General features: G+C 42.2%; 1 protein-coding gene across 3 annotated transcripts in view; it reads right to left on the bottom strand.

Annotated features, from left to right (window-relative positions):
* Window positions 1–24,960, bottom strand: part of LOC311144122 (cystathionine beta-synthase-like) — a 52,674-nt gene extending 27,714 nt beyond the window's left edge. The window contains exons 1-4 of one of the 3 annotated variants that reach the window (XM_084180097.1): window positions 24,860–24,960; window positions 12,718–13,056; window positions 9,427–9,483; window positions 2,844–2,950 (exon numbers count right to left, since the gene is read on the bottom strand). In XM_084180097.1, coding sequence (XP_084036223.1) covers window positions 2,844–2,950; window positions 9,427–9,483; window positions 12,718–13,049 — 496 coding nt within the window. In that variant the 5' untranslated portion in view covers window positions 13,050–13,056; window positions 24,860–24,960. Of the gene's footprint in view, window positions 1–2,843; window positions 2,951–9,426; window positions 9,484–12,717; window positions 13,057–24,859 lie in introns of those variants that run through there. The other 2 variants (XM_084180098.1, XM_084180099.1) reach the window with 2 other exon arrangements.
* Window positions 24,961–26,800: the final 1,840 nt, after the last annotated feature.

The following is a 26,800-nucleotide window of genomic DNA, read 5'->3' as shown; positions in this document are numbered from 1 at the left end:
TAACTGTACTATAAGAGTAGTCTAATATAGTGACTAACAGTACTATAAGAGTAGTCTAATATAGAGACCAACTGTACTATAAGAGTAGTCTAATATAGAGACTAACTGTACTATAAGAGTAGTCTAATATAGAGACTAACTGTACTATAAGAGTAGTCTAATATAGTGACTAACTGTACTATAAGAGTAGTCTAATATAGAGACCAACTGTACTATAAGAGTAGTCTAATATAGAGACTAACTGTACTATAAGAGTAGTCTAATATAGAAACTAACTGTACTACAGGAGGAGTCTAATATAGAGACTAACTGTACTACAGGAGGACACTAATATAGATACTAACTGTATTACAGGAGGATTCTAATATAGATACTAACTGTACTATAATAGTAGTCTAATATAGATACTAACTGTACTATAAGAGTAGTCTAATATAGAGACTAACTGTACTACAGGACGAGTCTAATATAGAGACTAACTGTACTATAAGAGTAGTCTAATATAGAGACTAACTGTACTACAGGAGTAGTCTAATATAGAGACTAACTGTACTACAGGAGGAGTCTAATATAGAGACTAACTGTACTACAGGAGGAGTCTAATATAGAGACTAACTGTACTACAGAAGGACACTAATATAGATAATAACTGTATTACAGGAGTAGTCTAATATAGAGACTAACTGTACTACAAGAGTAGTCGAATATAGAGACTAACTGTATTACAGGACGGGTCTAATAGAGACTAACTGTACTATAAGAGTAGTCGAATATAGTGACTAACTGTACTACAGGAGGAGTCCAATATAGAGACTAACTGTACTACAGGAGGAGTCTAACATAGAGACTAACTGTACTACAGGAGGAGTCTAATATAGAGACTAACTGTACTACAGGAGTAGTCTAATATAGAGACTAACTGTACTATAAGAGTAGTCTAATATAGAGACTAACTGTACTACAGGAGTAGTCTAATATAGAGACTAACTGTACTACAGGAGTAGTCTAATAGAGACTAACTGTACTACAGGAGGAGTCTAATATAGAGACTAACTGTACTACAGGAGGAGTCCAATATAGAGACTAACTGTACTACAGGAGTAGTCTAATAGAGACTAACTGTACTATAATAGTAGTCTAATATAGTGACTAACAGTACTATAAGAGTAGTCTAATATAGAGACCAACTGTACTATAAGAGTAGTCTAATATAGAGACTAACTGTACTACAGGAGGACACTAATATAGATACTAACTGTATTACAGGAGGATTCTAATATAGATACTAACTGTACTATAAGAGGAATCTAATATAGAGACTAACTGTACTACAGGAGGACACTAATATAGATACTAACTGTATTACAGGAGGATTCTAATATAGAGACTAACTGTACTATAATAGTAGTCTAATATAGATACTAACTGCACTATAAGAGTAGTCTAATATAGAGACTAACTGTACTACAGGACGAGTCTAATATAGAGACTAACTGTACTATAAGAGTAGTCTAATATAGAGACTAACTGTACTATAATAGTAGTCTAATATAGATACTAACTGTACTATAAGAGTAGTCTAATATAGAGACTAACTGTACTACAGGACGAGTCTAATATAGAGACTAACTGTACTATAAGAGTAGTCTAATATAGAGACTAACTGTACTACAGGAGGAGTCTAATTTAGAGACTAACTGTACTACAGGAGGAGTCTAATATAGAGACTAACTGTACTACAGGAGGAGTCTAATATAGAGACTAACTGTACTACAGGAGGAATCTAATATAGAGACTAACTGTACTATAAGAGTAGTCTAATATAGAGACTAACTGTACTACAGAAGGAGTCTAATAAAGATACTAACTGTACTATAAGAGTAGTCTAATATAGAGACTAACTGTACTATAAGAGTAGTCTAATATAGAGACTAACTGTACTACAGGAGGAAACTAATTTCGAGACTAACTGTACTACAGGAGGAGTCTTAAGAAACTCTCCCTCACCCTTGCACTCTTCTATGGTCTATTTCATTCACCCTCACTTTCAGTTTAACCCTGTCTTCATGTCATCGCCGCATATTTGTTTCTTTCTCTTTCCTTCCCCCATCTCTCTACTCCTCCCTCTTAGTCATGTCTTCCACCACTGGATTTATGGATTTATGCTTTAAAAAAGAGAAATAGCTGTAGGGAAGACAGCTGATCCCCAGTTTTGGGGAGTAATGAACTACATGTAGTTCAACTAAGAATTAAACTACATTTTGCAGTAGCTTGGTGGTAGTTAAACTAAATTCAAATCTAGATAGCGTTTTCAGTAGTTAATTTTTTGTTGTTGTTGCCATATAGCACGTAGCCAACTACTGGAACTACACAAAATATGGGTGAAGTAGGCAAGAACTTTCTTTCCTTTTCAGCATCACACCTGCCTAATTCTCACTTGAAACATTGTTGTGTTTAACAGGATAAATTACATATTCTGTTAACATCTGACCACAGAGTGATCTGTTCTGTTTCTTAAAGGTAGTTTTAGTGTAGCTTAACTTCTTCCAGTGCAAAGTAATTGGTAGCTTTGTAAATTATATTTTTCAGTAGCTTCCCAAACGCTCCTGATCACACACACTGTGTAAATCAAACCCACCTCCCACCCAAAGACATGCGCACTCAGTTTTGTTTTTGAGGAAACAGAAAATGTGAGTTAAAGGACACAGCCAGATAAAACTATGTAAATACAGTAACTTAACACAAACAAGGTAGTTCCAGAGAAAGGCAGCGTCTGTATTTGTTGTCTTTAGGCTCAGTGGGTGTCATATCATGACTGTGTGTGTGCATGTGTAAATACTCACAGAGTTCACACTTGAGGCCGAAGGCTTTGGGTATCTTGTTCATGCGGACCAGAGGTGTGTCTCCAATCCTCCTGAGGATGTTTGGTAGAATTCTGGGGGCTTCGGTCCTGAGAGGCAAGGATGGAATGGAGACTCATTTAACAAGAAAAATCTATATAAACCATGATCACTCACAAATTACAGAGCAAAAAAAAGCAAATCATAAACTATTTTATGCGTAAGTTCGCGCCAAAGTATCCGCTTGAAAGTTGTTACATACACTACCAGTCAAAAGTTTGGACACACTTACTTTTTCTTTAAGAAGCCCTCCTATTCTCCACTCATTACCTGTATTAACTGCACCTGTTTGAACTCGTTACCTGTATAAAAGACACCTGTCCACACACTCAATCAAACAGACTCCAACCTCTCCACAATGGCCAAGACCAGAGAGCTGTGTAAGGACATCAGGGATAACATTGTAGACCTGCACAAGGCTGGGATGGGCTACAGGACAATAGGCAAGCAGCTTGGTGAGAAGGCAACAACTCTTGGCGCAATTATTAGAAAATGGAAGAAGTTCAAGATGATGGTCAATCACCCTCGGTCTGGGGCTCCATGCAAGATCTCACCTCGTGGGGCATCAATGATCATGAGGAAGGTGAGGGATCAGCCCAGAACTACACGGCAGGACCTGGTCAATGACCTGAAGAGAGCTGGAACCACAGTCTCAAAGAAAACCATTAGTAACACACTACGCCGTCATGGATTAAAATCCTGCAGCGCAAGCAAGGTCCCCCTGCTCAAGCCAGCGCATGTCCAGGCCCGTCTGAAGTTTGCCAATGACCATCTGGATGATCCAGAGGAGGAATGGGAGAAGGTCATGTGGTCTGATGAGACAAAAATAGAGCTTTTTGGTCTAAACTCCACTCGCCGTGTTTGGAGGAAGAAGAAGGATGAGTACAACCCCAAGAACACCATCCCAACCGTGAAGTATGGAGGTGGAAACATCATTCTTTGGGGATGCTTTTCTGCAAAGGGGACAGGACGACTGCACCGTATTGAGGGGAGGATGGATGGGGCCATGTATCGCGAGATCTTGGCCAACAACCTCCTTCCCTCAGTAAGAGCATTGAAGATGGGTCGTGGCTGGGTCTTCCAGCATGACAATGACCCGAAACACACAGCCAGGGCAACTAAGGAGTGGCTCCGTAAGAAGCATCTCAAGGTCCTGGAGTGGCCTAGCCAGTCTCCAGACCTGAACCAAATAGAAAATCTTTGGAGGGAGCTGAAAGTCCGTATTGCCCAGCGACAGCCCCGAAACCTGAAGGATCTGGAGAAGGTCTGTATGGAGGAGTGGGACAAAATCCCTACTGCAGTGTGTGCAAACCTGGTCAAGACCTACAGGAAACGTATGATCTCTGTAATTGCAAACAAAGATTTCTGTACCAATTATTAAGTTCTGCTTTTCTAATGTATCAAATACTTATGTCATGCAATAAAATGCAAATTAATTACTTAAAAATCATACAATGTGATTTTCTGGATTTTTGTTTTAGATTACGTCTCTCACAGTTGACGTGAACCTATGATAAAAATTACAGACCTCTACATGCTTTGTAAGTAGGAAAACCTGCAAAATCGGCAGTGTATCAAATACTTGTTCTCCCCACACACACACATACATACATATATATATTATATATACAGTGGGGGAAAAAAGTATTTAGTCAGCCACCAATTGTGCAAGTTCTCCCACTTAAAAAGATGAGAGAGGCCTTTAATTTTCATCATAGGTACACGTCAACTATGACAGACAAATTGAGGAAAAAAAAGAAAATCACATTGTAGGATTTTTAATCAATTTATTTGCAAATTATGGTGGAAAATAAGTATTTGGTCACCTCCAAACAAGCTAGATTTCTGGCTCTCACAGACCTGTAACTTCTTCTTTAAGAGGCTCCTCTGTCCACCACTCGTTACCTGTATTAATGGCACCTGTTTGAACTTGTTATCAGTATAAAAGACACTTGTCCACAACCTCAAACAGTCACACTCCAAACTCCACTATGGCCAAGACCAAAGAGCTATCAAAGGACACCAGAAACAAAATTGTAGACCTGCACCAGGCTGGGAAGACTGAATCTGCAATAGGTAAGCAGCTTGGTTTGAAGAAATCAATTGTGGGAGCAATTATTAGGAAATGGAAGACATACAAGACCACTGATAATCTCCCTCGATCTGGGGCTCCACGCAAGATCTCACCCCGTGGGGTCAAAATGATCACAAGAACGGTGAGCAAAAATCCCAGAACCACACGGGGGGACCTAGTGAATGACCTGCAGAGAGCTGGGACCAAAGTAACAAAGCCTACCATCAGTAACACACTACGCCGCCAGGGACTCAAATCCTGCAGTGCCAGACGTGTCCCCCTGCTTAAGCCAGTACATGTCCAGGCCCGTCTGAAGTTTGCTAGAGTGCATTTGGATGATTCAGAAGAGGATTGGGAGAATGTCATATGGTCAGATGAAACCAAAATATAACTTTTTGGTAAAAACTCAACTCGTCGTGTTTGGAGGACAAAGAATGCTGAGTTGCATCCAAAGAACACCATACCTACTGTGAAGCATGGGGGTGGAAACATCATGCTTTGGGGCTGTTTTTCTGCAAAGGGACCAGGACGACTGATCCGTGTAAAGGAAAGAATGAATGGGGCCATGTATCGTGAGATTTTGAGTGAAAACCTCCTTCCATCAGCAAGGGCATTGAAGATCAAACGTGGCTGGGTCTTTCAGCATGACGATGATCCCAAACACACCGCCCGGGCAACGAAGGAGTGGCTTCGTAAGAAGCATTTCAAGGTCCTGGAGTGGCCTAGCCAGTCTCCAGATCTCAACCCCATAGAAAATCTTTGGAGGGAGTTGAAAGTCCGTGTTGCCCAGCGACAGCCCCAAAACATCACTGCTCTAGAGGAGATCTGCATGGAGGAATGGGCCAAAATACCAGCAACAGTGTGTGAAAACCTTGTGAAGACTTACAGAAAACGTTTGACCTGTGTCATTGCCAACAAAGGGTATATAACAAAGTATTGAGAAACTTTTGTTATTGACCAAATACTTATTTTCCACCATCATTTGCAAATAAATTCATAAAAAATCCTACAATGTGATTTTCTGGATTTTTTTTTCTCATTTTGTCTGTCATAGTTGACGTGTACCTATGATGAAAATTACAGGCCTCTCTCATCTTTTTAAGTGGGAGAACTTGCACAATTGGTGGCTGCCTAAATACATTGTTTCCCCACTGTATACATATACACACACTGCTAAAAAGATAAAGGGAACACTTAAACAACAATGTAACTCCCAAGTCAATCACACTTCTGTGAAATCAAACTGTCCACTTAGGAAGCAACACTGATTGACAATAAATGTCACATGCTGTTGTGCAAATGGAATAGACAACAGGTGGAAATTCTAGGCAATTAGCAAGACACCCCCAATAAAGAAATGGTTCTGCAGGTGGTGACCACAGACCACTTCTCAGTTCCTATACTTCCTGGCTGATGTTTTGGTCACTTTTGAATGCTGGCGGTGCTTTCACTCTAGTGGTAGCATGAGACGGAGTCTACAACCCACACAAGTGGCTCAGGTAGTGCAGCTCATCCTGGATGGCACATCAATGCGAGCTGTGGCAAGAAGGTTTGCTGTGTCTGTCAGCGTAGTGTCCAGAGCATGGAGGCGCTACCAGGAGACAGGCCAGTACATCAGGAGACGTGGAGGAGGCCGTAGGAGGGCAACAACCCAGCAGCAGGACCGCTACCTCCGCCTTTGTGCAAGGAGGAGCAGGAGGAGCACTGCCAGAGCCCTGCAAAATGACCTCCAGTAGGCCACAAATGTGCATGTGTCTGCTCAAACGGTCAGAAACAGACTCCATGAGGGTGGTATGAGGGCCCGACGTCCACAGGTGGGGGTTGTGCTTACAGCCCAAAACCGTGTAGGACGTTTGGCATTTGCCAGAGAACACCAAGATTGGCAAATTCGCCACTGGCGCCCTGTGCTCTTCACAGATGAAAGCAGGTTCACACTGAGCACATGTGACAGACGTGACAGAGTCTGGAGACGCCGTGGAGAGCGTTCTGCTGCCTGCAACATCCTCCAGCATGACCGGTTTGGCGGTGGGTCAGTCATGGTGTGGGGTGGCATTTCTTTGGGGGGCCGCACAAGCCTCCATGTGCTCGCCAGAGGTAGCCTGACTGCCATTAGGTACCGAGATGAGATCCTTAGACCCCTTGTGAGACCATATGCTGGTGCGGTTGGCCCTGGGTTCCTCCTAATGCAAGACAATGCTAGACCTCATGTGGCTGGAGTGTGTCAGCAGTTCCTGCAAGAGGAAGGCATTGATGCTATGGACCGCCCGTTCCCAAGACCTGAATCCAGTTGAGCACATCTGGGACATCATGTCTCGCTCCATCCACCAACGCCACGTTGCACTACAGACTGTCCAGGAGTTGGCGGATGCTTTAGTCCAGGTCTGGGAGGAGATCCCTCAGGAGACCATCCGCCACCTCATCAGGAGCATGCCCAGGCGTTGTAGGGAGGTCATACAGGCACGTGGAGGCCACACACACTACTGAGCCTCATTTTGACTTGTTTTAAAGGACATTACATCAAAGTTGGATAAGCCTGTAGTGTGGTTTTACACTTTAAATTTTGAGGGTGACTCCAAATCCAGACCTCCATGGTTTGATACATTTGATTTCCATTGATAATTTTTGTTTGATTTTGTTGTCAGCACATTCAACTATGTAAAGAAAAAAGTATTTAATAAGATTATTTCATTCATTCAGATCTAGGATGTGTTGTTTAAGTGTTCCCTTTATTTTTTTGAGCAGTGTATATACATACATACACACACAGTATCTCACAAAAGTGAGTACACCCCTCACATTTTTGTAAATATGAGTATATCTTTTCATGTGACAACACTGAAGAAATTACACTTTGCTACAATGTAAAGTAGTGAGTGTACATCTTGTATAACAGTGTACATTTGCTGTCCCCTCAAAATAACTCAACACACAGCCATTAATGTCTAAACCACTGGCAACAAAAGTGAGTACACCCCTAAGTGAAACTGTCCAAATTGGGCCCAATTAGCCATTTTCCCTCCCCGGTGTCATGTGACTCGTTAGTGTTACAAGGTCTCAGGTGTGAATGGGGAGCAGGTGTGTTAAATTTGGTGTCATCACTCTCACACTCCCTCATACTGGTCACTGGAAGTTCAACATGGCACCTCATGGCAAAGAACTCTGAGGATCTGAAAGAAAGAATTGTTGCTCTACATAAAGATGGCCTGGGCTATAAGAAGATTGCCAAGACCCTGAAACTGAGCTGCAGCACGGTGGCCAAGACCATACAGCGGTTTAACAGGACAGGTTCCACTCAGAACAGGCCTCGCCATGGTCGACCAAAGAAGTTGAGTGCACATGCTCAGCGTCATATCCAGAGGTTGTCTTTGGGAAATAGACGTATGAGTGCTGCCAGCATTACTGCAGAGGTTGAAGGGGTGGGGGGTCAGCCTGTCAGTGCTCAGACCATACACCGCATCAAATTGGTCTGCATGGCTGTAGTCCCAGAAGGAAGCCTCTTCTAAAGATGATGCACAAGAAAGCCCGCAAACAGTTTGCTGAAGACAAGCAGACTAAGGACATGGATTACTGGAACCATGTCCTGTGGTCTGATGAAACCAAGATAAACTTATTTGGTTCAGATGGTGTCAAGCGTGTGTGGCGTCAACCAGGTGAGGAGTACAAAGACAAGTGTGTCTTGCCAACAGTCAAGCATGGTGGTGGGAGTGTCATGGTCTGGGGCTGCATGAGTGCTGCCGGCACTGGGGAGCTACAGTTCATTGAGGGAACCATGAATGCCAACATGTACTGTGACATACTGAAGCAGAGCATGATCCCCTGCCTTCGGAGACTGGGCCGCAGGGCAGTATTCCAACATGATAACGACCCCAAACACACCTCCAAGACGACCACTCCCTTGCTAAAGAAGCTGAAGGTAAAGGTGATCGACTGGCCAAGCATGTCTCCAGACCTAAACCCTATTGAGCATCTGTGGAGCATCCTCAAACGGAAGGTGGAGGAGTACAAGGTCTCTAACATCTACCAGCTCCGTGACGTCGTCATGGAGGGGTGGAAGAGGACTCCAGTGGCAACCTGTGAAGATCTGGTGAACTCCATGCCCAAGAGGGTTAAGGCAGTACTGGAAAATGATGGTGGCCACACAAAATATTGACACTTTGGGCCCAATTTGGACATTTTCACTTAGGGCTGTACTCACTTTTGTTGCCAGTGGTTTAGACATTAATGGCTGTGAGAGTTATTTTGAGGGGACAGCAAATGTACACTGTTATACAAGCTGTACACTCACTACTTTACATTGTAGCAAAGTGTCATTTCTTCAGTGTTGTCACATGAAAAGATATACTCAAATATTTACAAAAATGTGAGGGGTGTATTTACTTTTGTGATAGATATATATATATATATATATACAGTATGTTTAATATCTCTCGATAAGTCACATCAAATAATTACCTCTTATCAGTCTCATTCTGAACGTCGCATAATCCTTGAACCTGCAAGAATCCTAACCTTATTGATGAATCAGCAATAAACAAATTGGCTTAATTATTCATTTACATTTAAGTCATTTAGCATACTATTTACTAACTAACTAAATAATAACAAAATTCAAAAACACACACAGGTTATTGATTACTAACGTAATACAATGAAAACAGGTCCCTAGTGGACTGGACTAACATTAGCATGAATGCTTGGGTAGTGGAGGGGTCAGAATGGAAGGGAGAGACAGATTCAAACTATCGTAGTTACTTTGGAAACTACGGTCACAGTAATCATAATACTTATGCACCCTAATAAATCGCTCATTCGGATTAGAAATGTAACATGTTGCTGTCCTCGATAGTTGAGTTGAAGATGTAGGACTCTGGTTTGCCCACCAGAGATCTCAATGTCCTTGGTTGAGTTTCTGGTCGTAGTGGTGGTTAGAATATATACTTCAGATGTACCAGTGGTTGTCTGAGAGGGATTGTCTTCTCCTCTCGTGTCTTTAGTGAAAGTTCTCTAGACGACTATACATGCCAGCTGCAGACTGAAATGATAAGGTCTAGTGCATGGTCTACTTCTTCACCTCGTGTAGAGTTTCAGAGTTTCTCCATTTCAAACGTGTGGACTAACGTCTCACGTTTTCTGGGCTTCCTGGTCTGGTAGAAATTCAACCATTTAGCTCACGCTTCACGTCTGCTGGTCTTGTAGAAATTCAACCATTTGCAACATTTAGCTCACGCTTCACGTCTGCTGGTCTAATGTTAAAAATGTTTTTCAAGGCTTTTTATGCACTTGGGGTAAAAGGGGCGTTCCATCATGTTTGTGCTCATCTGGGCGTGGCCACTGAGAACAAATCAATATGGAAAACAATCATCTCATCTAGAATGCTAAAATCACATTGTTATCTTCAAAAGTATTATACTTAATCATTAGTTTTATACAACAATTAGATGCAAACCTCATAACTGGGAAGTGTACCCCCCCCCCCCCCCCCCCCGAGATACAGTTATGTTGTTCCACCGTCTTTAATGACATCACAACATACTAACGAATTTGACATGATTGTTCTTTAAGTCCCCACCAACCATTTCCCACATTCTTTTAAGTAGGAATATTGTTTCATTATCCACTTTTGGATGTTGGAGTCTTGGCGGGAATACTTCCTTTGTTAACAAAAGGGGTCCTTTCTCCCAATACTTCATGGCAAGGAAGAGAAAGTCTGCACGGTATTTACGACCGGTCATAAAACTGGCCCCCAGGAAAGGGGGTGTTCAAACTTTTGCCTAGCCGGCATGTTTGATCCTCAACCCATGAGGGCAAGTCATGACAACATCTGGAATCATGTAGTAACCAACAAAAAGTGTTAAACAAATCAAAATATATTTTATATTTGAGATTCTTCAAAGTAGCCACCCTTTGCCTTGATGACAGCATTGCACACTCTTGGCATTCTTTCAACCAGCTTCATGAGGTAGTCACCTGGAATGCATTTCAATTAACAGGTGTGCCTTCTTAAAAAGTTAATTTGTGGAATTTATTTCCTGTCCATATTATGGCAAGAACAGCTCAAATAAGCAAAGAGAAACGACAGTCCATCATTACTTTAAGACATGAAGGTCAGTCAATAATGCTGCAGAGGATAAGTTCATTCGTTACCAGCCTCATGAATTGCAGCCGAAATAAATGCTTCACAGAGTTCAAGTAACAGACACATCTCAACATCAACTGTTCAGAGGGGACTGTGTAAATCAGGCCTTCATGGTCGAATTGCTGCAAAGAAACCACTACTAAAGGACACCAATAAGAAGAAGAGACCTGCTCGGGCCAAGAAACACGAGTAATGAACATTAGACCAGTGGAAATGTGTCCTTTGGTCTGGAGTCCAAATTGGATTTTCGGTTCAAACCGCTGTGTCTTTGTGAGACGCGGTGTGGGTGAACGGATGATCTCTGCATGTGTAGTTCCCACCGTAAAGCATGGAGGAGGAGGTGTGATGGTGTGGGGGTTGTTTGCTGGTGACACTGTCCGTGATTTATTTAGAATTCAAGGCACACTTAACCAGCATGGCTACCACAGCATTCTGCAGCGACACGCCATCCCATCTGGTTTGGGCTTAGAGGGACTATCATTTGATTTTCAACAGGACAATGACCCAACACACCTCCAGGCTGTGTAAGGGCTATTTTACCAAGAAGGAGAGTGATGGAGTGCTGCATCAGATGACCTGGCCTCCACAATCCCCCGACCTCAACCCAATTGAGATGGTTTGGGATGAGTCAGAAAGCAGAGTGAAGGAAAAGTAGCCAACAAGTGCTCAGCATATGTGGGAACTCCTTCAAGACTGTTGGAAAAGCATTCCAGGTGAAGCTGGTTGAGAGAATGCCAAGAGTGTGCAAAGCTGTCATCAAGGCTATTTGAAGAATCTCAAATATATTTTGATTTGTTGAACACTTTTTTGGTTACTACATGATTCCATGTGTTATTTCATAGTTTTGATGTCTTCACTATTATTCTACAATATAAAAATAAGGAAAAAGCCTTAAATGAGTAGGTGTGTCCAAACTTTTGACTGGTACTGTATGTGAGATGGAAACTTGTGTAACTTGGCTACTTTTGTAACCTCTGTATCATACTATCTTTGGGACATCGAGAGTTTATTATCTAACATGGTAGCCTCTGGATTCTGTGTGGCAGTGAGACAAACAAACCCTTTGCCTGTGGCAGGCCGCACAGAGTTATTGATGCCGTCTAGAACTTATGTAACAACTTAATTGATCGAGTGGAGAGATTAGTGTCAAAACAGCAAGACTGTGCTAGAGAAATGCCAGGCACTCAGAATGAGCCTACCACACGCACACACCCTTTTCCCTAGGCCAAAATGGCAGTATCAATATGAAGGAAAATGGAGCCTGGCTAAATGTCAAACTCTGGCAAGTCAAACCAACATCCTGCTTTTATGTTGCTGCTCAACAAAAACAAATATATTGGTTATTTGCTCTCCATGCTAGTGAAGCAAGCTGATGACTATATCTTAGCTACGCAAGGGAAATCAGTGGACTATAAACTAGACGTGTTCGAAGAGGAGGGAGGATCAGCAGAGTATGTGGAAATGCTGCGGTTCTATTTACATCATGGTCATGGGGTGGAGAAGTGAATTATCACTCTGACCACAGATCCATCAGCTCTCTCTACACTAAAAATGCAGGAGAAACAAATGCAAATCCTGTTCATGATAAGTGTGTGGGTGTGACTCACCGTTTAGGGTGGCAGTGAGGGGACTCAGCAGAGGACACGCCGAGTTTCCAGGTGCATCTACTGGGCAGATCAGGACGGATCCACTGCCTCTCCTCAGTGCCCGCGGCTGCGTTCTCCAGGTCCTTCTCCACCTCGTCCCCATTCACTTGGGCCGATCCATTCATGGAGAACTTGGGGTCATTCAACATTGCTTCTCCGTTGACCTTGGACCCCCCATTCAAAATACCGGCCTCTCCGTTGGCATTGGTGTCGTCGTTGTGGAGCATAGCTGCGTGGGGGCAGACGGAGGACACAGGGCGCACAGTATCTGTGCTGGAGGGAACCGACGGCATGGCTCACCTGAGAGAAAGGGCGAGATAGAGAGTGAGTGAGTGAGTGAGTCAGACAGATAGTAACTGACAGATACAAATTCCTGCAGTAAAATGTACTACCCTACGCTAGGGTAACCTTCTCAACTAATAATAGATCTACAATAAAGAACACATTCACATACATGTGGAGGTTACATTCAGTTGATTTATACATTATTACCATTACGGTCAAACCAGGACATGTTCAGGTGAATACTGCCAGGGAGAATAGAATGCTCCCCCAGAGCCCCATACACTGCAACCCAGACTCTCACACAGGTATCCTATATAGGCTACACAGTGTAGACACTAGAGTGTAAAGCACTCACTGCAAGAAAAAGGTCACATCAGTCTATGCAGTGTGTTGAGTCCCTTTTTAATGAGGAACGTTCTTAAGATGGCTGGGCCACGATTAGCCTGGCTCTGCACACACACTCACACTCCTGATTACTCTATTGGATAACTCCCCCTTTCTGTACAGTATGCCCAGATAAGCAAAGTACAGTTGTGGTCAAAAGTTGAGAATGACACAAGTATTGGTCTTCACAAAGTTCGCTGCTTCAGTGTTATGAGATATTTTTGTCAGATGTTAAAATGGTATACTGAAGTATAATTACAAGCATTCCATAAGTGTCAAAGGCTTTTATTGACAATTATATTAAGTTTATGCAAAGAGTCAATATTTGCAGTGTTGACCAGTCTTTTTCAAGACCTCTGCAATCCACCCTGGCATGCTGTCAATTAACTTCTGGGCCACATCCTGACTGATGGCAGCCCATTCTTGCATAATCAATGCTTGGAGTTTGTCAGAATTTGTGGGGTTTTGTTTGTCCACCCGCCTCTTGAGGATCGACCACAAGTTCTCAATGGGATTAAGGTCTGGGGAGTTTCCTGGCCATGGACCCAAAATTTCGATGTTTTGTTCCCCGAGCCACTTAGTTATCACTTTTGCCTTATAGCAAGGTGCTCCATCATGCTGGAAAAGGCATTGGTTGTTACCAAACTGTTCTTGGATGGTTGGGAGAAGTTGCTCTCGGAGGATGTGTTGGTACCATTCTTTATCCATGTCTGTGTTCTTAGGCAACATTGTGAGTGAGCCCACTCCCTTGGCTGAGAAGCAACCCCACACATGAATGGTCTCAGGATGCTTTACTGTTGGCATGACACAGGACTGATGGTAGCGCTCACCTTGTCTTCTCCGGACAAGGAGTTTTCCGGATGCCCCAAACAATCGGAAAGGGGATTCATCAGAGAAAATGACTTTACCCCAGTCCTCAGCAGTCCAATCCCTGTACCTTTTGCAGAATATCAGTCTGTCTCAGCTGGTAGAGCACGGCGCTTGTAACGCCAAGGTAGTGGGTTCGATCCCCGGGACCACCCATACACAAAAATGTATGCACGCATGACTGTAAGTCGCTTTGGATAAAAGCGTCTGCTAAATGGCATATTATTATTATTATTATTATTATGTTTTTCCTGGAGAGAAGTGGCTTCTTTGCTGCCCTTCTTGACACCAGGCCATCCTCCAAAAGTCTTCGCCTCACTGTGCGTACAGATGCACTCACACCTGCCTGCTGCCATTCCTGAGCAAGCTCTGCATTGGTGGTGCCCCGATCCCGCAGCTGAACCAACTTTAGGAGACGGTCCTGGCGCTTGCTGGACTTCCTTTAACCTCTCTCCTTGAAGTTCTTGATGACCCAATAAATGGTTGATTTAGGTGCAATCTTACTAGCAGCAATATCCTTGCCTGTGAAGCCCTTTTTGTGCAAAGCAATGATGACGGCACGTGTTTCCTTGCAGGTAACCATGGTTAACAGAGGAAGAACAATGATTTCAAGCACCACCCTCCTTTTAAAGCTTCCAGTCTGTTATTCTAACTCAATCAGCATGACAGAGTGATCTCCAGCCTTGTCCTCGTCAACACTCTCACCTGTGTTAACGAGAGAATCACTGACATGATGGCAGCTGGTCCTTTTGTGGCAGGGCTGAAATGCAGTGGAAATGTTTTTTGGGGATTAAGTTCATTTTCATGGCAAAGAGGGACTTTGCAATTAATTGCATCACTCTTCATGACATTCTGGAGTATATGCAAATTGCCATCATCAAAACTGAGGCAGCAGACTTTGTGAAAATTAGCATGTGTCATTCTCAAAACTTTTGACCACGACTGTACTCTTTGAAATAGCAGTGTTCTCGGGGGTTGCAGCCGGAGGGATCGATCGTGTAGAAAGGAGAAAGCCTAACAGGTCAAATTGAAAGCATGTACAGTTAGTTCTCTTTAGGCTACTTTGACCCAACAAAGGTCCAATATGAGAAACAGTGATGCTCTGTCCAGGGTTCATTTGTGAATTATGTTCGTGCTCAGCTGGATTGACCGTCAGTATTCAAAAGCATTAAAACAAGCAAAACACATTTAAATCCTTCACTCAACTGTATCGTTGTAAGGTGCTTGCATTTCTGAACATTTCAAAACCCTTCACATCACCAAAAGGGTTCAGGAAAGTAAGACATTCTTACTTGATTTATGAGTTTGAACTCCATCAACCAAGATAATCTCGTACCGATCCCAACGCACTTAACATTTTTTTGCAAACACCCAATCAGCTTAGCAACATGAGAAAACAACCATAGAAATGGTCCACAGCTAACTCTAGCTCTGGGTGATGACGCAAGAGGAGCAAGGTCACCGTTACAGTGCAGATCATCCTGTCCTTCAGTTTGGGCCTACTACCTACTATTACTACCCAGCAGGCAATAAAATGGTTGAGTCAGCATTGTTTCCTTGTTATTTCAGCATAACCTTTTAAGATTGCATCAACATGGCTATTAGACTGAATTTATATCCGAGACTACTAGGGAAGGATGATACCAGTATCACAATATTTTTTCCATGGCAAAAATGAAAATACGAAGGAGACCAAACTCTTTGGTCCTTTAATACCCTGCTGTATGTAAACAACTCAATCAAATATCAATTAGCACTGGACTATGGTCTGATATCTTTTCCTGCGAGGACAACAGTGGCACTAAAAGGGTTTGGATTAAAAAGGAAGTAGCCTACCCAAGCTGCTGAATGGTTGAGTTGTTAGCAAACAGAACACAGCTGCTTCTCCTACGCCTGGCTGAGCTGAACATACCCACTCTGTTTTACACTCCTCACCAAGGCCACCAAGAGATGGTGGTTGCATAGCATAGGCTCACACCAGGGTCGAGTAGGTTACTTTCTAAATGTAACCAGTTAGGCTACTAGTTACCTGAATTGAATGTCATTGAGAAAACAGAAAGGTGTCTGTCATGATGTATTTTTTCACAAACATCCTTTCTGAATGTAAAAGTAATCCAATAAGTAATCACATTTTTCAAAAGAATCTGTAATTTAAATCACAATCTTTTTGCTGGTAACCTAACCGATTACAGTTTATTTGTAAACAGATTACATGTAGATCTAACTGATAAGACTACATGTAATATGTTACTCCCCAAACCTGGCTAACACACAGACACATTGTCTGTATCCATGAACTCTAAAACCAGCTGTTAAAAGACACAAGCACACGTGGCCGGCACACACCGATTGGCTGGTTAGCCTACATGATGACGATGCAGACCAACCCACACAGACAACAGCAGCACAAGACGCAACAGTGTTTCCCTCTTCCAAGACTGTGCACATCAGAATGAGGCAGCAGTGAACGCTCAGATAAAAATAAAACTTTCTGAGCTTTAGTTACTTCAGTTACAGCCACTGACGTTGGAGAAACCAACACAGCAACACCACACACACACACACACACACACACAATCTTCTACTACGTCTACTATTAATAGGTGCACTCTTGACTACCGCTATAAAGCTGGGGTGAGGGTGTTTGACCCTGCAACACGACAACAGCAACAGCTGGGGCTGTGGGGAGAGAGCGAGATGGGGAGATGGGTGTCTGTATGCTGTAACAGATACTGAGTGGGTGAACAGTCTGCAGAAACAGATACTGTCCATTCCAATGTGTGTGAGGTAATTAGAATATGTTAAGGAGTTTAGAGGGAATGCATGAGACTTGAACATTTGACAGATTTGCCTGAACAGCCAGCCACTGTGTGCTGACGGAAGGGGTAGGCTTAAGATATTGATGACTCACAAGTGTATCAAATACAAAACAAACAAAGTGTGTGCAAAAGGGTGCTCACCAATTAGACCTTTTCAATTTGGGGGGGGGGGGGGGGAATGTTGAGCCTACTCAAGAGATTCTGTTATTTTGACCTTGGCCAAGTTCCACACTGCTCTGCAAAAACTAAACATTGTGGTAAAACGTGATGTTAGACATGCCCCCAACGGGAGGGGGAACATTCAAACACGCCTTCCAAACAAAACTTTGAAAGAGACGTCCACCAACACCCTGCCTTTCATACCCAAAGGGCAGTCCTTCAACCCATTATTCACAGGAGGGCGCCAAGATATCCATCCCCCACTTCTATTGTGACTAAAATCCTTTTGAGATAGAAGAGATTCAAAACAATAGAAATGGAATTAACAGTAGTGATGTGTTGGGTTAGTAACACAGTGCCAAACTAATGCATTACATTTGCCCACCAGCAACTTGGCTCCCAATGCAAAGTAATAACACTGAACCAATGTTTTTTTTTTTCCTTCTTCAAATAAACAAAGTCAAATCAAACTAGGGAGAGGGTAAAATGCTTACTGTAGAAATAGGTAACCCAACAATGATAGGAGCGCAACGGGGAATAGCTATGGACCTGTGTGTAATCGTTTAACACTTGAACTGGGCTAATCCATGTAACCTGGTGGTGTATAAATATAAACTAGTGCACATATTCAGCCATTATGCACAGTATTATTAGGCCTAATCTAAGTATAGGCCTGTGGACGGCTATATGCTACATTTTTCAGACTCAGAAATACAGTGCGTAAACGTGAGGTCTCGGAGTCAGAACTGTACCACTTTAGAATAGCCTATAGGTAAACTGATTAGGGCTTTATGAATGTTCAAGTAAGCCCATGTAGACTAATTGACCCACGTCTTACACATTTTTCCAAGGATTATGTTAGTCTGTCAGCAATATCGAATCAGGCTTTTACCAAATGTTACATTTAGTCAATAAAAGGGAGAACTCCTAGCCTATCCAAAGAGGGAGAGACAGCTATAACACTGAGGTGGATGGAGAAAGACTGCAAGAGTGCACCTGGACGGCCCTGCCCAGGGGGAGTCCTCGAGTGGATGTTGAACCGGATGTGGAAGTGGAACGAGAGGGACGTTTTGGGGAGAGAGGGATGTGTACACAAATGAGATTTCTGTATTTCATTTTCAATAAATGTGCAAACATTTCTAAAAACATATTTTCACTTTGCCATTATCGGGTACATTATGGGGTACTATTTCATCCATTTTGAATTCAGGCTGTAACACAAAATGTGGAATAAGTCAAGGGTATGAATACTTTGTGTGTGTGTGTGTGTGTGTGTGTGTGTGTACACACACACACACAGCATTCGGGAAAGTATTCAGACCCCTTCCCTTTTTCCACATTTTGTTACAGCCTTATTCTCAAATGGCTTAAATTATTGTTTTCCTCAATCTACACACTATACTCCATACTGACAAATCAAAAATAGGTTAATTATTTAGCAAAAAAAAACTGAAAAAAACTTATTTACATACGTATTCAGACCCTTTGCTATGAGATGCGGAATTGAGCTCAGGTGCATCCTGTTTCCATTGATCATCCTTGAGATGTTTCTACAACTTGATTGGAGTCCACCTGTGGTAAATCCAATTGATTGGACATGATTTGGAAAGGCACACACCTGTCTATATAAGGTCCCACAGTTAACAGTGCATGTCAGAGCAAAAACCAAGCCATGAGGTTGAAGGAATTGTCCGTAGAGCTCCGAGACAGGATCGTTTCGAGGCACAGATCTGATCTGGGTAAGGGTACCAAAAACAATTATCCAGCATTGAAGGTCCCCAAGAAAACAGTGGCCTCCATCACTCTGACAGAGCTCCAGAGTTCCTCTGTGGAGATGGGAGAACATTCCAGAAGAATAACCATCTCTGCAGCACTCCACCAATCAGGCCTTTATGGTAGAGTGGCCAGACGAATCCACTCCTCAGTAAAAGGCACATGAGAGCCCACTTGGAGTTTGCCAAAAGGCACCTAAAAGACTCTCAGACCATGAGAAACAAGATTCTCTGGTCTGATGAAACCAAGATTGAACTCTTGGCCTGAATGCCAAGCGTCACGTCTGGAGGAAACCTGGCACCATCCCTACGGTGAAGCATGGTGGTGGCAGCATCATGCTGTGGGGATGTTTTTCAGCGGCAGGGACTGGGAGATCAGTCAGGATCGAGGGAAAGATGAACGGAGCAAAGTACAGAGAGGTCCTTCATGAAAACCTGCTCCAGAATTTTGCAGTTTTAAAGCAAATTTCCTGCAATTCTATGCATTTTGCCATGGCTAATGCAGTGTTCCCTCTGCTCAAACATAACAAAATCATTGTGCACTGAATGCCCATATTTTGGAATGTTCAATTCTCCCTGACTGTCTAGCTTTTATTTGATTGTTAGTTCTCAAAGATGGTATTTAAAAAATATATATAGTCCAATATCTTTTTCTGCATCTGGTTTTGAGCGTTTAAGTTGAGTTTTTCCATCCCAAAAATAACCAGACTGCTCACCTAAGAATTTTCTATATAGAAAATCCTCCTGTAATTTGAGATTTTGGTAATGAAGCCTTATATCTACTTCCCCAGAGTCAGATGAACAGGAACAGCTAGCATACTAACTATTCCTGTAGACTTTCAGTCATTGCACTAATGTGAAACTACCTCTAACTTTCGTCATACTGGACGAAGAGACATGAAATGGTATTCAAGATGGTATTTGTTGCAGCTAGCAATACTCATAAAATATTATTTTCCACATAAATTAATAATAATCACAAATAATCAAATACATAATTATGCATTTGTGTACTACAAATCACAGACACCCTTCAGTACCCCAGCCTCGGACCCCAGTTTGAAAACCCCTGAGCTAGATAAATTAGCTAGCTAATGTCATTTGAATTATTTGGACTGTAATGCAGTTGGTTGGTGAAAATGGTATGAATATACACTACCGTTCCAAAGTTTGGGGTCACTTGGAAATGTCCTTGTTTTCGAAAGAAAAGCATTTTTTTTGTCCATTAAAATAACCAATTAATCAGAAATACAGTGTACACTGCCGGTCAAAAGTTTTAGAACACCTACTCATTCAAGGGTTTTTCTTTATTTTTACAATTTTCTACATTGTAGAATAATAGTGAAGATATCAAACTATGAAATAACACATATGGAATCATGTAGTAACCAAAAAAAGTGTTAAACAAATCAATATATATTTTATATTTGAGATTCTTCAAATAGCCACCCTTTGCCTTGATGACAGCTTTTGGCATTCTCTCAACCAGCTTCATGAGGTAGTCACCTGGAATGCATTTCAATTAACAGGTGTGCCTTGTTAAAACTTAATTTGTGTAATTTCTTTACTTCTTAATGCATTTGAGCCAATCAGCTGTGTTGTGACAAGGTAGGGGTGGTATACAGAAGATGGCCCTATTTGGTAAAAGGCCAAGTCCATATTATGGCAAGAACAGCTCAAATAAGCAAAGAGAAATGACAGTCCATCATTACTTTAAGACATGGTCAGTCAATACGGAAAATTTCAAGAACTTTGAAAGTTTCTTCAAGTGCAGTCGCAAAAACCATCAAGCGCTATGATGAAACTGGCTCTCATGAGGACTGCCACAGGAATGGAAGACCCAGAGTTACCTCTGCTGCAGAGGATAAGTTCATTAGTTACCAGCCTCAGAAATTGCAGCCCAAATAAATGCTTCACAGAGTTCAAGTAACAGACACATCTCAACATCAACTGTTCAGAGGAGACTGTGTGAATCAGGTCTTCATGGTCGAATTGCTGCAAAAAAAACACTACTAAAGGACACCAATAAGAAGAAGAGACTTGCTTGGGCCAAGAAACACGAGCAATGGACATTAGACCGGTGGAAATGTGTCCTTTGGTCTGGAGTCCAAATTGGAGATTTTTGGTTCCAACCACTGTGTCTTTGTGAAACGCTGAGTAGGTGAACGGATGATCTCCGCATGTGTGGTTCCCACCGTGAAGCATGGAGGAGGAGGTGTGATGGTGTGGGGGTGCTTTGCTGGTGACACTGTCAGTGATTTATTTAGAATTCAAGGCACACTAACCAGCATGGCTACCACAGCATTCTGTAGCGATACGCCATCCCATCTGGTTTGGGCTTAGTGGGACTATCATTTGTTTTTCAACAGGACAATGACCCAACACACCTCCAGGCTGTGTAAGGGCTATTTGACCAAGAACGAGAGTGAAGGAGTGCTGCATCAGATGACCTGGCCTCCACAATCCCCCGACCTCAACCAAATTGAGATGGTTTGGGATGAGTTGGACCGCAGAGTGAAGGAAAAGCAGCCAACAAGTGCTCAGCATATGTGGGAACTCCTTCAAGACTGTTGGAAAAGCATTCCAAATGAAGCTGGTTGATAGAATGCCAAGGGTATGCAAAGCTGTCATCAAGGTGGCTATTTGAAGAATCTCAAATATAAAATATATTTTGATTTGTTTAACACTTTTTTGGTTACTATGATTCCATATGTGTTATTTCATAGTTTTGATGTCTTCACTATTATTCTACAATGTAAAAGAAATAGTAAAAAATTAAGAAAAACCCTTGAATTAGTAGGTGTTCTAAAACCTTTGACTGGTAGTGTAAACATTGTTAATGTTGTAAATGGCTATTGTAGCTGGAAACGGCTGATTTGAAATTGAATATCTACATTGGCGTACAGAGGCCCATTATCAGCAACCATCAGTCCTGTGTTCCAATGCCACGTTGTGTTTGCTAATCCAAGTTGATCATTTTAAAAGGCTAATTGATCATTAGAAAACCCTTTTGCAATTATGTTAGCACAGCTGAAAACTGTTGTGCTGATTAAAGAAGCAATAAAACTGGCCTTCTTGAGACTAGTTGAGTATCTGGAGCATCAGCAATTGTGGGTTAGATTACAGGCTCAAAATGGCCAGAAACAAAGAACTTTCTTCTGAAACTCGTCAGTCTATTCTTGTTCTGAGAAATTAAGGCTATTCCATGCGAGAAACTGAAGATCTCGTACAACGCTGTGTACTACTCCCGTCACAGAACAGCGCAAACTGGCTCTAACCAGAATAGAAAGAGGAGTGGGAGGCCTCGGTGCACAACTGAGCAAGAGGACAAATACATTAGAGTGTCTAGTTTGAGAAACAGACGCCTCAACTGGCAGCTTCATTAAATAGTACCCGCAAAACACCTGAACCTCAACAGTGAAGAGGCGACTCCGGGATGCTGACCTTCTAGGCAGAGTTGCAACGAAAAAGCCATATCTCAGACTGGCCAATAAAAGATTAAGATGGGCAAAAGAACACAGACACTGGACTTTTTCTTTGCAACTCTGCATAGGAGGTCAGCATCCCGGAGTCGCCTCTTCACTGTTGACGTTGAGACTGGTGTTTTGCGGGTACTATTTAATGAAGCTGCCAGTTGAGGACCTGTGAGGCGTCTGTTTCTCAAACTAGACACTAATGTATTTGTCCTCTTGCTCAGTTGTGTACCAGGGCCTCCCACTCCTCTTTCTATTCTGGTTAGAGCCAGTTTGCGCTGTAGTACACAGCGTTGTACGAGATCTTCAGTTTCTTGGCAATTTACAAGTTTTAATCACTTAATTCATAAACATAATTGATCAGTAAAATCACTATAAATAAATTGGTAGCTCTACCATTACTTGTTACTTCTCTGAACTTTCATTATCCTGCCACCTCATGAGAGTAATTAGAAAATTAAGTTGTGGGTTAATGGTAAAGGAATTACAAGGCAATATTTCTTACTTACAGAAGGTAAACAATTTCTCCAAAACTAAATATGAGTGTTAATATTAGTTGGCAGGGGTCTTTACATCAACATTGTGTTTTGATGCATTTCTGATACCTCTTAAGATTTGGATAGATGTTTTCTAAGACCTGTTTATCCAGAAATCAAAGCCTTTACTTATGCCACATTTATAAGATGGAAAATTTTTGAAAAATGTATCTATTCCTTCATTCCCCCAAAATATAGACTCTTAGCTTTCATTTGACACCCAATTTGATATGTTCCTAAGAAACTCACATTGGTGCTCATGGGTACTTTCCGATGGAAATGCCCTGGATGTAACTCTGTGCAGGATGCTGGATGAAAAACTGAGCCGGATGCATGTCTGAGCCGGATGTAACTGAGCCGGATGCATGTCTGAGCCGGACGTATGTCTGAGCCGGACGTAACTGAGCCGGATGCATGTCTGAGCCGGACGTAACTGAGCCGGATGCATGTCTGAGCCGGATGTAACTGAGCCGGATGCATGTCTGAGCCGGATGTAACTGAGCCGAATGCATGTCTGAGCCGGATGTAACTGAGCCGAATGCATGTCTGAGCCGGATGTAACTGAGCCGGATGCATGTCTGAGCCGGATGTAACTGAGCCGGATGCATGTCTGAGCCGGATGTAACTGAGCCGGATGCATGTCTGAGCCGGATGTAACTGAGCCGGATGTAACGGAGCCGGATGCAACTGAGCTGGATGTAACTGAGCCGGATGCAATGCAGGATGTTGAAACTCTGAGCTGAATACTATACTGAATGTAACATCCAGCTCAGTGTTACAGCCCCTACTGCAAAGAGGCTAAACCAGGACACACTGGTCTTACATCAGTCTACAGCAGTAGAAATTAAGCCACGTAATTTCCCTTCCCCCATCCAAGATTAAACTCGCAAATGTAAAATGTTTTGCAATTACAGGCTACACTACCTAGTATTGATTTAATACTACACATATTTATGGTTCTAGTTTTTTATTATATGGAATCAATCTATTCAAGTGTCAGTCATCTATTCAGCATTAGCAGATAGAGTAGACTAAGACAAGCCTGTGCAGCCTAAAAATAAAAAACACTCTTTAGGTAACAAGTTCATTAATCTAAAGATAAATCTGACATCACATTTTTTGTTGCTATTATGTCTCCTATTGCAGGAAACACTTTCCCCCCCCCCCCCCCCCCCTCTGTTGTAGGCTATTAAATGTTATACAATTCTCTTTCAATAGCCTGTCATATGCTACTTTCTGATAGGTTACAACATTTAGATTAGTGGTTCCCCACCAGGGGTAGACCTACAAGGACCCCTGGGGGTACTTGGCCTATCCATAGGGGGTACTTGAGAAGACCCATGAGACCGTAGGCTTACTGGTAAAATGTACTCTAGAAAGAGGCCTGAGTTCGAATTCCGAGTTGGAGGACAGTTCAAAACGATTTATCCCAGTCGAAGCTAGTTTTTTTCTGAGTTCCCAGTTGTCGTGAACGCACTGAAGTCGGAGATTTCAGAGTTCCCAGTTGCTTTGAATGCGGCATACGTTTCCATGAAACACTCCGTGACGTAATTGGTATTTCATCATGCTTGTTCATGTTGCTCACTTGCTTCAGAATGATCTAGTCACTTTACGCTACACCACACATTCAACGAATCCTATTTTTAAAAATAACATAGCAATACATTACAAAAGGCAGGAATTAGAGAGCGCTAGTGGTGTTCAAGCGCCGCACATGAGTGATGGAGGCTCTGGATCAATACGGTAAAAATAGGAATTACATCTATATTAACCTAGTTCTTTTTAAGTAGTTAACATTGTTCACTCACCTTTGAGTTAATTAAGGTAGTGGTGATGGACCAGTACGTGATCCAATTTCAAAGATGACCTTTCGTAGAACGCGACTAGACTAGCTTGTTCAGCAGCTCACATGCTTTAAAGACATACAACACGGTCCAATCTGATTCCAGTATCCTTGTTTGGTGTGTACGTTGATTGGCTACAGTGGGGGTGTTACTCGGTCTTGCTCCTCCAATCAGAGATTACACGTTTGTCGGGCCTTCGTTTCGAATGTCCTGCACATATGTAAACAAAAGGCCCAGAAAGTAGCCCGCCCCCTTGTAGACATGCTTCTGCAAGATAAACAATAACCATGATTTTGGTATGTAAACGTTTGGATATTTCCTCTGAGAAAAGTTATTCACTGTGCTTAACCTTGAAAAGGAGCACAAGGTGTGCAAAACAATTGCTTATGAATAGGCCGATTTAAGTGAAAAAGCTATATAAAAAAAAAACTTAACCGAGTTTGTGTTCTCCAACCCTGTTCCTGGAGCGCTACCCTCCTGTAGGTTTTCACTCCCCAGTTGTAATTCACCTGATTCAGCTTATCATCCAGCTAATTATTAGAATTAGGGTTGGTGCGAAAACTTACAGGACAGTAGCTCTCCAGGAACAGGGTTGGAGAGCCCTGGACTAGAACGTTTCTCAATAAGTTATTACATCAGTTCTTCAGCACAAAAAGACAAAAACAAGAATTGGCCTAATAATGCACTTCTTTGCTCTTCACTAAACTTGCAGGTTCATGTCTGAACGCACAGACGGGTGAATAACGTTGTGGATATGAATAGCCTATGTATGCAGTGAAATTGAATAGACCATCTTGAAACACAAAATTGTGAAAATGAACTTTATAATCTTACCCTAGGAAGCTATTGAAATCTAAGTCAACAGTATTCTTTGGGAGTGTCAAAACTTTATTGGCAAAAACACCCTTTGGCATTCGCCCTTGGTGCTCCAGTAGTTCTCAAGATAAAGGAGTGATGACGAGTAAACTTGCAAACGGGACCATTATGTAGGCCACAGGTGTCAAACTCATTCCTCTGAGGGCCTTCTTCTCTGAGGGATTTCGCTCCTCCCTTGTACTTGATTGATGAATTAAGGTCACTAATTAGTAAGGAACTCCCACACCTGGTTGTCTAGGGCTTGATTGAAAGAAAAAAAGCTGCAGACAATAGGCCCTCCATGGAATGAGTTTGACACGCTTGATGTAGGGCCTAACTGTTACCAAACTTGTAAAAACAACCATGATGTACAGTACCTTCTATTATATGGTTCTTTGTACAGAGGTGAAGAGACAGTGATAAACTGATGGGATAGTGTCATAAGTGCAGTCCTTTGTAAATTCGAAAGAATGTAGTCCAATGTACACCGAACAAAGCCTTGGTTTCTGTTTGTAATGAAAGTTGCTGATGAAACTTTAACAGAATTTGCATCCACCTCATCTTCACTTACCATATGAGATACTGCAGCCGGGGCAGGTCCTTATTCTCATCTGGCACTGTGCTTGTGTCAATTCTGAATGGAAACGACTCATGTGCAAAGCTTTTTCATTCACTGATTGAGAACAGTGGTTGTGAATGCAATCAATAACATGTACTTGTAGCCATAATCCAAACAGGCAAGTGTAGGCATGGGAAACTAGAAACAAAAAAACATTCATATGGACCCATTCCAAATAGACCCACAGCTAACTGGTTTAAGAGATAATCCTTCAAATAAATCTATGCTAACTGTCTTTTTGAGCCAAGTGAACACAGCATGTTCTGAGTGAGAAATCAGCTGAGGTGTCAAGTTACTGGGAATCAGGCAGGGAGCAGTCTATGGGAAATATTTCACTTCCCCTAAACCCAGCCTGAAGCAAAAGTAACAAAGTTACTAATTGCGGTACACTATAAAAAAAAAACGTCTCTCTCTCCAGAGTAACCATTTAG

The sequence above is a fragment of the Coregonus lavaretus genome (genome assembly GCF_964263955.1).
Source record: "Coregonus lavaretus genome assembly, chromosome: 16".
In the NCBI taxonomy this organism is placed as follows: Eukaryota; Metazoa; Chordata; class Actinopteri; order Salmoniformes; family Salmonidae; genus Coregonus; species Coregonus lavaretus.
This window is presented reverse-complemented; position numbering and strand designations above follow the sequence as displayed.